Below are 12,904 nucleotides of genomic sequence, written 5' to 3' on the forward strand. Positions count from 1 at the left end.
CCAGTGCCTCACGCATGCCAGGCAAGCGCGCTACTACTTGAGCCATATCCCCAGCCCCAGAGAACTAAAATGATTTTTTAAAAAAACTTTCAGAAGAAAATATAGGAGTATAGCTTCACAAACACAGGTTAGGCTGTCTTAGCTGTAACATCAAAAACATAGATCAGGTGATATGAATTGAATTGCATTCTGCTGTTATATATAACAAATTAGAACAAATTTTTCAAAAGCATTGATCAGTATAAAAGGAACATGTATGATGATAGTATTTTTGGCAGGGAGGAGGCGGAGTGCTGGTGATTGAACCTAGGGCCTATGGCTCGGTTGGTAGAGTGCTTACCTTGTATGCACAAGGCCCTGGGTTCAATCCCCAGCACCACCACCACCACCCGCCCACCCCCCGCAAAAAAAAAAAAAGGGAAAGGAAAATGTAGAAAAAATGAACTTAACAAAATTAAAAACTTTTATGCTTCAAATGATAACACAAAGAAAGCAAAAAGACAACCCACAGAATGGGAGAAAAAAAATTGCACATTCTATATCGAATTATAAGAGCCCTTTCATATATTCTATCTAAAATATATGAAAGGGCTCTTATATATTCTATCTAGAATATATGATAGGGCTCTTATAATTCAATAAAAAGTCAAATAACTCAATTTAAAAATGGGCAATGCATTTAAATAGACATTTCTCTGAAGATTAACATATAAGTAGACAATAAGAACATGAAAAGATCTTTAACATCACAAATCATTAGGGAAATACAAATAAAAATCACAATGAGATACAATTTCACACCCATTATGGTTAAAACCTAAAAGACAGATAATAATAAGTGTTGCCAAGGACGTGGAGAAACTGGGACCTTTACACCCTGCTGGTGGGAATGTAAACTAGTGCAGCTACATATGATCCAGCAATTCCTCTCCAGCATTTATACACAAGAGAAATGAAAACATACACCATCTAAAAACTTATAAAGGAATATTCACAGAATTACTCATAATAACTAAAAAGTGAAAACAACCCAAATGTCCAAATAACACAAAAAAATCCATACAATGGATTGTTATTCAGTCATAAAATAGAATGAAGAACTAATACATGCCATAACATGGAAGAGCCTCCAAACACACAGCCTAAGGGAAAGAAACCAGACAGAAAAGGTCATATGTCACCTGATTTTATTCATACAAAATGTCTAAAATAGGCAAATCTACAAAGATTAGCAGTTACTTGGAGCTGAAGGGACTGGCAGGAAATGGGGGATAAGATGAGACTTCTTTTGGGGTGATGAAAATATTCTAGAATTGACAGTGGTGATGGCTGCACAATTCAGTGAACATACTAAAAATCGCTAAATAGAACACTTTAAATGGGTAGATTGTCTGATAAGTGAATGATATCTCAATAAAGCTGCTGGAAGAAAACAGTAGTATATTATATGTAATACATAAAATTAACCTATCATCTAGATACTGTTTTGCTGCTTGACTAGTTGCTTAATTTCTCTTGAGCTCTGGTCTGCTAGCATATAAAATGAGAGCCAGAAATAAATACCCCCCCTTATAATTCTTTTGAGAGTAAAGGCTTAACTTGGCACTGTGCTTGACACTACAGTGCACACTAAGAAAAGTTAGCTCTTATTAGCATACACCCACACAATGGAGTTTCATATTAGCTGTCACTCTCTTCTTAAAAGACATTTGTTCAAACTTCATCACAGTAGCGGGGTTTAGGATCATCAACTAATGATATAGTTCAGACCCAGGCTTTCAGAATTTAACTGGAATTCACTTTTAAAGATGATCATTTAGGTTTATCCATTTAAGTTTCTTCAGACACCCCCTTTTAACTATGAGTATCTCAAAAGTCAAGGAATGAGGTGTCTACACATCTTCTTGCTTGCTAAGTGATGCCCATGGACTTTTCTTGCTCAAAAGCTTTCTCTACTATGCCACTGTCCTCCAAAAGGAGTAAATAACCAAGTTTTGAGGATAGGCTGCAAAGCCGGACAGGGTACCACTTCTAGCTTCCCCACCAGCCTCAGGTGAGTTATCAGCCCCTCCATACCCCTACCTAGCCTGCTGTAGGCTCTTCTTCTGGGGACCTCTGGCAAGAGGCTAAGGAGCCTTCCTTTCCCCCAATAGGATAAACTCCCTGATTCCTCTTCACAGACAGACCCAGCCCCAGCCCCCCACCTCAACACCTCAAGTCAGCTGGGAAAAGGGATCCACAGGCCAGTTTCCTATGGTAAGCCTGAGTCCCCAACACCCTACACTCTATTTCTAGGCACTTCGTCAGGGATGGCTCCCCACTGGCACTGACTTGAATATATGCCCAGTGGTCTCATCTGGCCTGCCACAGGCTGCAAATGGGAACCCCATGGTGGTTCCCTGCTGGGTTCCAGGTATTGCTGATGCCTGGAACATTCTCTTCCTCCTGCCTGGATGCTATATTTCACTTGCTGGCTTCCAAGGAGGGTGTTGGAGTCTAACATCAGGCCTTATCTGCCACCCTTCACCCCACATGGTCCCAAAGTTTTCCCTATACTCCCTGCAATGCATGAACTCACCTTTGCATTTGTCCCCATAAGCGATCCCGCAGTCCCCAGCATTGGTAAAAAGGCCAAAGGAGTTGAACAGAACACTCTAGCTAAATGACATAACCAGAACACAGTTTCCAATGTCAAGGCCCCACTGAACATTAAAGAGTGGATGGGTTAAGAGGCACTTTACTAAGTGCCTCTGCTGGGCAAGCACTGGAGGCCTCAAACAATTGCATAGTTGGCAAAGTGACACCAACACCAGCTACTAGCACCACTGTGGGATTGTGGCTGAAATGTGCTCATTCTCTTCATCTGGATAAACTTGATTTTTTCTGTGCTGCAGAAGTTCCTGAAACAAATTAAACCCTTCCAGCTACCATTGTGCCTGCTTCAAGTCCCCCTAGTGTGATGGAAGGAATGAAGTAGATGGCAGAATCTCAACGGCAAACAAAACATTAAGGGAAACGGCAGGTTTTATTGCTGAGGTGAAAGGGAATTTTTCTCTTTTTAATTATGCAGCCAATACATGTTCCTTGTAGAAAAAATAGAACACACTTAAAAGAAGCTAAATTCAAGGCTGGGACTATGGCTCAGCGGTAGCGTGCTTGCCTGCCATGTGTGAGGCGCTGGGTTCAATTCTCAACACTGCATATAAATAAATAAAAAAAGGTCTACCAACAACTCAAAAAAACATTTTTAAAAAATGTTTTTAAAAAAAGAGCTAAATTCCCAGGTTTATAAATGACAATTACAATTAAAAATAGTGGTAGCTACTCCAAATGGTACCGTTCCCATTTACTATGGGCCTGCACTTTCAAATCTGTTATCTTCCTTATTCTCCAGTTTTACTGAAAGAGCAGAGGGGTTAAGAATCCAGGATTTGAGCCAGGCGCAGTGGTGCGTGCCTATAATCCCAGTGGCTCTGGAGGCTGAGGCAGGGGGATCACGAGTTCAAAGCCAACCTCAGCCACAGCAAGGCACTAAGACAGGGAAACCCTGTCTCTAAATAAAAATACAAAATAGGGCTGGGAATGTGGCTCAGTGGTTGAGTGCCCCTGAGTTCAATCCCGAGTACAAAAAAAAAAAAATACAGGATTTGGACAAACCCTAATTCAGACTAAGTCTCTCTTCACCTCGATTGCCTCATCTATAAGGTGGGAATCATAGTAGCACCCACCCAGAGCTGGTGTGAGGATTAAATCTAAGATTACACATAAAACATCTCAGCGCAACACCTGATAAAACAGCAGGCTTTCAGCGTCCCCCATCTTAACAGGTGATAAAACGATTCAGCAGAGGTAACACACCCAAGCTCACAAATTAATCAGCATTCGTGGGGGCCATTAACCCCCACTGCCAATGGGTCACAGAAGCAGGTGGTTATTTCATAATCAACAGACTCTAGATAAACAGGAGGGCAATAAAATATTTGCTGTCATGTATTTTAATGTAGTTTAATGATATTGATAATCCACTTCTTCACCCTGAACCAGTTATATAATTTTCAGGGCCCAGTAAAAATAAAAATGCAAGGCACCCCTTATTCAAAATAGTTAAGAATTTCAAGATGGTGACAGCAGAGCATTGAACCACGCATGGAGAGGAGCTGTGCAACTGCCCTGTCAGGGCCCTTCCAATGGCCAAGTTTCAAGACTGAAGTTGGATTATACTGACGGTCAACTAACTTTCCCAGTGGAGACCTGCCTTATGAATACATGTCAATTGTCTCCTCCTCAAATGCTGCACAATAATTCCTGAGAACTGAGTCAAAACCAAAGAATTTGCATGTATGAATATTCTTCCTGACCTCCTTGACAGCATTGAGGACCCAAAGTTTACTTGGGGAAAGTCTGCGGCAAGATTTTAATTCCCAAGTTCTAATCACAAATGTCCTAAGTTTTTTCAAGGTAAAAGACAAAAAACTTTCAGTAGACATTCTTATAGTTTGCAGAGGAAAGAGATAACTTTGATACACTTAAAATAAAAAACCAGAATTAGGTGCGTGGCCCATGCCTGGAATTCCAGCTACTCAGAAGGCTGAAGCAGGAGAATCACAAATTTGAGGCCAGCCTTAACAACTTGTCAAGCCCATTTCAAAAAAAACAATAAAAAAGAGGGCTAGAGATGTAGTTCATTAGTAGAGTGCCACTGGGTTAACTCCCTAGTACCACTTAAAAAAAAATAGATTATAAACCAAGACTTTGTTTAGACTTTTTTTATAAAAATTTAAACTTTTTACTTCACCTCCAATGAGTGGAGAGCACACTGTTTTCAGAAACTGGAATTGAAAGTGTGTGGTTTAATGATGATGACTCTTTTTATGATACAGAATTTTCATTCGTGATAGGATCTTAATTCTGTGATTTTCTTTGTACTTTTTCTCTGTGTTACATAATTGGGCAGCTACAATATTGAAAAGTGCAGATGCAAAAAGCAGACCCCTAAAAATCAGAACTAATTATTTTTAAAATGCCCCTCGTGAGACTTAGAGCTAAAAGTAAAATGGTAGAGACTACCTCTGAGCCACATCTAGTATTAGGGTATTAAATCATCAGGTATACTGGGATACCTAATGGTGAATCACTTTGTCTGGGAACATGTGTCATATCTCCTTAACTCTTAAATAGCTACTGTGTCATTTAATTAAGAATAATGACTCTTACAAAACTTTGTTCTGTCTGGAGTTCTTTTTTATCTTTTATTTTTATTTTTCATTTTACTGGGGAAGGAACCAGGGGTGCTCTACCACTGAGCTATATCCCAGATCTTTTTATTTCTTATTTTGAGGCAAAGTCTCTCTAAATTGCCCAGAATGGCCTCAAACTTGTAATCCTCCTGCCTTAGCCTTCCCAGTAAGTGAGATTACAGGCATGTACCCAGCTGGAGTTCTTTTCTTAATTGAAAAAAGAGCAACTTTGAATTCCAGTGGATGTTCAACCAACTTAAATATAGCAAATTGCAAGCATGCACTTAGCAGTAACTGTTCAAACATGGTAAGGCTGATCTTCCTCAATTCCTGCCAACAAAAAGAGGACCAATGCTCCTTTTCCTCTAAAATTTCTTGACAATTACAGGGTCAATTTTGAGGCATTCAAAAATTAGATCTTTAACATGCTGAATAAAATGAATGAAACCAACAAGAACAATTACACCAGATTGCAAAGGTAATTTCAAATCCCTATCCTACTCACTAAATTTGTTGGTTTGTAACTTGAGGACACCAGAACTTCCTAGAATTGTCAGGATCCCTTAAAGAAAGATTTCTCAACTAAGACACAAATGACATTTGAAGCCAGATAATTCTGTTGTGGGTGGCTGTCTTGTGCATTGTAGGATCCGGCAGCCTGGCAGCCTCTGCCCACTAGATGCCAGTAGCACCCACTCCTCACAGACACCCAAAAATGTCTCCATACTTTCCCAAATGTCCCCCCCACCACCACCACCAGGAGCAAAGTCACCTCCAATTGAGAACCTCTGCTGTGAATAGATGGCAATAAATAAAAAACAAAAAATTAAGGCACTTCGGAACAAGACGGAATTTTAAGGAGATCAAACACCGGGAACTCTCAAACTTTACTATGTATCAGTCTTTCTGGGGAGCTTGTTAAATGCTGATTCCCAGGCCGCGCCCAAGAACTATCAATATTGTCAAGTACTGGGTTCGCCTACATCACTACCCACATCCTCATTCTAAGGATAAATGAACGTGGACCTTAGAACGAAAATGCCTTGCCCAAGGTCACAGGGCAAGTTGGAGCCTGGACTATAAAACCAACCAAGCCCTTCTTCCCAAGGGTGGGTGGGGTAAGGGTGTGTGTGTTGTTCTTATGCCTTTGAGGCAACAGAGCTTAAAACTGGTAAAGGTGATGCATTCTAGAGCTAGCCCCCAGAGTTAAAATTCCGGTATTAATGGCGGGGGGCAGCCTCAGGCAAAGCAAGTGCTCTGAGAGCCTCAGTTTCCTTCTCTACTAAATGAAATAATAATAATACCTACCTCTCAGCGTTATAGAAAAGGTCAAAAGGGATGAAACACAAAATTCCCAGGGCCGGGCCTGGCCTGGCATTACAGAAAACACACGACACTTATCCTGTTATTATTACTGTCCCACGGCTGCAAAGCTGAAAGGGTCTGAGGGTCCCTGGAGGGAGAGCGCTGGAAATGGGCTCAGGAAGACGAAACGACCCCCCAACTCCTTCCGCCCCACAGCTCACCTGGCCCCGCAGCTCCTTCTCCAGCTGCCGGTAGTCGTTGTTCCAGACCAGGAGGTGCAGGGGGAAGTGACTGCTGGCGTCGCTGGTCGAGGACATGGCGAGGAGGCCGCGGCCGGGGTCTGGCCGTCCGCCAGGCAGAAGCCTCGGTCCCGGCGGGGTCTCCGCCGTCCGCCTGGCGGCCGGCAAGCGGAGAGAACAGGAGGAGCGGGAGAGCGAGCGAGGGACGCGGTAGGCGGCCGGGCGGCCTAGCGGGCCGGGTGTGGAGCGCGTGAGGTCTGGGGGTCGCGGGCCGGGTCGGAGACCGGGTCGGCCGCGCCCACCCCGCGCCCCGCCGTGCTCGCGCCCGCGCTGACAGCTCCCGAACCGACTTCTGCGGGCCGAACTGCCCCAAACAGGGAAGTGCGAGGGGCGTACCACCGCGCGCCGCGGCAGGAGGGGCCGACGACAGGCAACGGGTCCGAGGTCCGCCAGGTCCCATCCACCTCCACGTCCACACCGCGAAACATAGTGACACACACAGAGCAGAGCTGCGGTTCTCTCCTTTGGCCTACGATCTCAGCGTGAGAAACTCTATCTCGCCGTTATCAGCGTCTCTCCCCCTGCTCCAGCGACTTGAGGTGGTTCGGTCCACAACTGGGCCTCTTCCATTGGCTCTGCAGTCAGGGGGTGAGGACAGGAGCCTGGACCAAACCATTCGGGCTACTGACTCCCTTGCAACCTTTTTGGACCGGGGCAAATCCTGCTACGATTGGTCAGAAGCCATTTTGGAAGTGGGCAACACCAAATAATTTTCAAGGAGTTACTACCAACCCTAGAGAGGTGGCTTGAGATGTTTGCATTGTAAGGGGATAATTCTGTCTCCGGATTTCGTAACCTTGGAACATTTTGAGCTGGATAAATCTTTGTGTGGAGGTTATAAGATGCTTTGTGAGATATGGGGCAGCATCCTTGGTTTTTCTACCTACTAAATGTCAATAGCACTCCCCAAAACATGTCTCCAGATATTGCCAAATGTCCTCTGGGAAAGAAAAATCACCTCTAGTTGAGAATCACTGTTCTCTCTGAATTCCAAACCGGGTTATGACTCAAAGCTGCCTATAGTGGTGGTTTATTCCATTTACACACACACACACACACACACACACACCCCACAGTGAATTGGACCCAGGTGTGCTCTACCACTGAGCTACATCGCCAACACCCCTTCCCTTTTAAAAACTTTTATTTCGAGACAGGGTTCCACTAAGTTGCCAAGGCTGAAAGTGGTCTTGCAAACCTCCTCCCCAGCCTCCCCAGTTATAGGCATGGGGTTATAGGCAGGCACCACTGTCTTAATGAAGAAACAATCACCATTTCTGCCCACCTGTCTACAACTAGATCCCATAACTGGGCAAAGTTATTCAATGCATTCTGAAAACATTCCCTCTGTCTTCCTTTTGTATGTGCACGCAGCTTTTCAGATGCCTGCAGCAGCTGTTCAAAAATCCTGGCCTAATCCATTCTCCACACGTGTGGAGTGAAGCCCAGAAAATTTGTGAGTTGTTGAACCAAAACAGGACGCAAGAGCATCAGGATGACACCAGGAGCTCTAACTGAGGGATGTGTAGGAATTACATGTTGATGTCCACATTACACATTTATCACAATGAAGAGAAGGACTTAACACCAATGCTTCTGAGGCCTCTTCAGGAGTTGTTCTTTTAGAAGTCTTGTGAAACTTGATCTTTTTTCTCTTCAACATCCCATGTTTATTGAACATTTCTCCTATCTCAGTCTGAAAATTTCACAGTGGCTGCAACCACATCTGTTTTGCTTACCAGATAACCAAAATAATACCTGGCCCACAACAGGCATCCAACATTTGATCAATGGAGATCATAGTTTTATGTTTATGTATCACATAACAATAAACAGCCATTACTGTTAGAGTCACACTTGTTTTTTCCTTCATTCTGATTAACCTCACTTCATTTAATTCATCTCATGACATTCTGTGAATTACTCTAGATTAGCTATTCTTATTTTCAAATTCCAAGTTTATGAAGAAAAGCAGTAATTAGGGGCTGGGGTTGTGGCTCAGCGGTAGAGCACTTGCCTAGCACATGTGAGGCCCTGTATTCCATCCTCAGCGCCACATTAAAATAAAGGTATTTTGTCCAACTACAACTAAAAAATATATTTTTTAAAAAAGCTACTAATTATTGAAGGCTTACTATGGAGCAGGCATATCACATTTTCCCACAGCTTAATCCATTTCTCTAGCCAGCTAGTAAATATTTAGTTTTGCTGGTTACATACAAATTTTGTTACATATTCTTCTTTCCCATTCATTCTCATTCTCATTCATATTCCCTCTCAGTCTCTCTCCCCTCCTTCCCCCTCCTTCCCCCTCCTCTCCAGCACCCCCACCCGCTTCTGTCCTACTGGGAATTGAACCCAAGGATATTCTACCACCTAGCTACACCAGAAGCAGGATCTTACTAAACTGCTCAGGGTGGCTTCCAACTTGTGACCCTCCTGTCTCAGCCTCCTGAGTTGCTGGGATAGCAGGCATGTGCTACCACACCTTATTTTTCTTTCTTCTTTTTTTTTATGCAAAAAAAAATCCTTAGATGACGGGCTATACAAAAACATATTGTAGATAACGCATTATCTACATTTTTAAAACAAAATTAGTATTGTAGCCTACAGAAATTATCTAATATATCTTTATTTGACTCTTTTTTTTTCTTTTGGCATAAGCTACCCTTAGTAGAACGTAAGCTCCATTAGGACCAAAAGTGCTATTTTCTTTGCTTACCGACTTTTCTCCAGTGCCTGGAACAGTGTGTGGAATATACATATTTTTTGACTACAGGAATGAATGGTCGAACCTGATTTAACCACTTAATGCTTCAGGGAGGTCGTGGATACAGAGTTCTAATCATGAGATTTTGCTGATTCGACTGGTATTAATCAGTGCTGAGAGGAAGAGAATCTTTTCCAGAAAGGATGACCCAAATGCAAGAGGATTTTGGAGCAGGATAGAGGATGCTGGGGCAGGTACCTGCCCTTAATTGAGATGGCGAAAAGGAAGACTGCCCTTTCCGGTCACATGACCTGCCAGTCGCAGAAGAGCCCCTCCCCGCGCTTGCGTGCTGCGCCGCGGCTGCGAGGCGCTGAGGGGAGAGGCGCCCGCCGCCAGCGCTGCTGAGGGGACCCGTTAGAGCGGAAGCGCCGCCGCCGCCGCCGCCGCCGCCGCCGCTGCCTTCGCGGTTCCCGGGCCCCTGGTTCCCGGCAGGTGGAGGCGGGAGCCATGTCGAAGAGGCTCCGGAGCAGCGACTTGTGCGCTGACTGCAGCGGGCCGGGTGAGTCGCACCGGCCGGGCCCGCTCCCCTATGCTCCCCTGGCCGGGACCCCTGTCCCGGAGCCGCCCCCTCGAGGCCGGCGAGTTCCAGAGATGGAATCCCGCATCCCGCGGCCGGGGTCGTAGCGAGCGGGGCCCCGGGGTGGCCTTGGAACCAGACCTGCCCCGGGCCTGTCAGCCGGGCGGGCGGGGGGCCGCCGCCCTCCGCTCCCTCCCTTCCCCTTCGCCCCCTCGTCCGGGTCCGGCCGGCGGCGGGGTTCGCGGCCGCTCCCCCGACAGGAAGGGGTTTGGGCAATCCACAGGAAGACCCGATTACAGAAGTAATGCGAGCGTCCTCCCGGCTGCGGCCCCCAGAGGCTGCAGGTGTCACCCCTCGCCAGACCCCCGCCCCGCCAGCCCAGGGTGGGCGACACTCCCAGCTCAGCTCTTGGACACTTGCCAGAGGGTCTGGGTGGATGACGTCTCTGCTCCTGACATCCCGGCAGCCGCTCCACGGGAAGAATCTGCAGGACGAGGTCTTGCACACACTACCAGCTCTTAGGAGTCAGTGCGAGTCTCAAGTTTGGAGATCCCAAGGGCCTAGGTTCACGCTGGATTTTGCCTCTGAATGACCTTGGACTGGTGACTTCACTTGTCCAAGGCTTGATTTCCTCATTTTGCTGATGAGAATAACCTGATGAGTACCATGCTCTACGTTTAGGGAGATTTCAGTGGTTCTTCTAAGAATTCTTTCATCTGAGCTGCAGCTACTGTTTTTTCTTTCCTTTTTTTATTTATTTTTTTTTATTTTTTCTGTTATTCAGTTCAGAACCCTTGCAGTCCCCTAAAACTAGCGTGGAATTTCTAAATGGTACATTCATTACAGTTACCAGACACCCACACAGTCACTGGTAATATAAGCATATATGAGCACTAGGGCCCAAACCCTTCTCCCAACACATACTATTGAGATTTAAAAATCTGATCTGTTTTAGTAATTGGAACTCAATTGATTATTACATGTTGGTTTTGGTCCTTGGATTTAGCTACTTTGAGTTTGAAATAATTCAAATGCCAGATGATTTTTTTTTTATGGTTCCACAGGGTCCGATTAGCAATCTTAAGTAAATCTTTGAAAACCAGTGGCTTTGCAACTGTTCCAATTTTCATCTTGTCACTTGAAAGCAAAGACTGATTTTAAATAGTATTGTGATAACTCAACCTTATATGGTTATTTCATGAATTGGATAGTACAGGTGGTGTTTCCAATTTCCTTTGAAGATGGGAATGGAGGACTTTAAGAAGAGAATTTATAGATCAAGTTTATACAGACTGTCATTTTCTCTAAAAATGTTCATTTGTTACACTTCCTTCTTTTCTTGCGCGTTTTCAGTCAAGCTTTCTGTGATCAGTTTGATTCACATGTGTCTGGCTTCAAACTTCCTCTTGAGATGCATATTGTTTGGTTCCTGATGGAGTATATGGGGCAAAAGCAAATTGCTCTTCTGTAGCCACTCTAAATACTGTCTTGTATTTTTGCAGCTTTTTGTGCATTTCAGAACATTTTTTCTTCCATTGTATCGTTTTAGTTGCCTTGAATACCAAACCTACAGAGACTTGAGTCATTTCCTTCCTGTTTTGAACATAATGAGGCTACCTTGAAGTGTTCTTTGAATTTGAACAGCTAGGGATTTGTGCTCCCTTTTCTACATGCCCTGGTGAAAGAGTTACCTATAGGATTAGGGGACCCTTTTGACAGTCTGATGAACACTAAGGCCTTCTCCCTGGAAAAATGAACCTATACTTACTCTTTCCCACAGAATTTACCTAAGTTGTCGGGGAGGATGCAGACATTTTCAAAGTCAATTTATAGTGACCATGGAGCCTAAGTTAAGCCCTGGCATCCATATAAACTGGAAGGGTTTTATCCAACCTCATTACTACAAATTCAGTTTTAATTTTTCTAGGTTGTTAATATTCTGATATTCTTTCTGTGGGTTTTCTGATCCATGATGTTTAAAGAAGTACTCAAAAACCACAATTAGATGTTGTCTTGTTCCTGTTTAATTTCCTCCAAGAATACTGTGAATTCTCTGAATGATATGTGAAAACCAAAGCTCTGCTCTCAGCCTGTTGTGTCCTTAGCAGTGTTGTGTGATGTATCTTCATAGGGATCTTTCATCTTGATGTTTCTGGTTTTTGCTCTTTAGAATAGCATAGTGGTACTGACACATTTACACTTTGCTGAATTGTTGTATTTTACTTCTTTGTTTCTTTCATGGTGAACATTTAATTACAATAATATCCTTTTTTTTTTTTTTGGTACCAGGGATTCACCCCAGGGGTGCTTACCCACTGAACCACATCCTCAGACCTTTTTATTTTATATTTTGAGACAGGGCCTCACCAAGTTGTGGAGGCTGGCTTTGAATTTGTGATCCTTCTGCCTCAAACCCCCAGAGTTGGTGGGATTATAGGCGTGTGCCAATGCACCCAGCAAGCATGTCTTCTTAAATATTGTTTTTCAGTGAATCTATTTCATTTTAAATATATCATAGTCGTAAGTTGCCTAAAAACTGCTGCAATGTCTATTACAGTGGCACAGTATTTGTGTGAAACATTCGATGTTACAAGTATTTCAAGTCAAAAACTTTTTCCAGTGATCATGAATTTCAGTGAGTTCTTTAAAATATTTGAATGATAATTAGAAAATAATTTAGAAAAGTTACAACAGCTAATATTTCTGAATACTTACCATAGGAGAGCTACTTTATATTCTCACACCCTGGAGATGTGTTTTATTCCCACCTCACCCA

The 12,904-nt window shown here is 43.7% G+C and overlaps 2 protein-coding genes across 13 annotated transcripts in view; one reads left to right on the forward strand and one right to left on the reverse strand.

Annotated features, from left to right (window-relative positions):
* Ankrd13a (ankyrin repeat domain 13A) overlaps positions 1-7,123 on the reverse strand; it is a 36,080-nt gene extending 28,957 nt beyond the window's left edge. Inside the window, exon 1 of one of the 2 annotated variants that reach the window (XM_046464328.2) lies at positions 6,764-7,123. In XM_046464328.2, the coding sequence (XP_046320284.1) occupies positions 6,764-6,859 (96 nt within the window). In that variant the 5' untranslated portion in view covers positions 6,860-7,123. The remainder of the gene's footprint in view (positions 1-6,763) is intronic. The other variant, XM_046464329.2, reaches the window with a different exon arrangement.
* A 2,790-nt stretch (positions 7,124-9,913) lies between these two features.
* Positions 9,914-12,904, forward strand: part of Git2 (GIT ArfGAP 2) — a 50,803-nt gene continuing 47,812 nt past the window's right edge. For 4 of the 11 annotated variants that reach the window (XM_046464271.1, XM_046464274.1, XM_046464278.1 and 1 more), the window contains exon 1: positions 9,915-10,110. In XM_046464271.1, coding sequence (XP_046320227.1) covers positions 10,059-10,110 — 52 coding nt within the window. In that variant the 5' untranslated portion in view covers positions 9,915-10,058. Of the gene's footprint in view, positions 10,111-12,904 lie in introns of all 11 variants that reach the window. The other 7 variants (XM_046464273.2, XM_046464276.2, XM_046464277.2 and 4 more) reach the window with 3 other exon arrangements.

The sequence above is a fragment of the Marmota monax genome, unplaced genomic scaffold (assembly GCF_021218885.2).
Source record: "Marmota monax isolate L192 unplaced genomic scaffold, Marmota_monax_Labrador192_F-V1.1 WCK01_AAM20220418_F8-fsc00269, whole genome shotgun sequence".
NCBI classification, from domain to species: Eukaryota; Metazoa; Chordata; class Mammalia; order Rodentia; family Sciuridae; genus Marmota; species Marmota monax.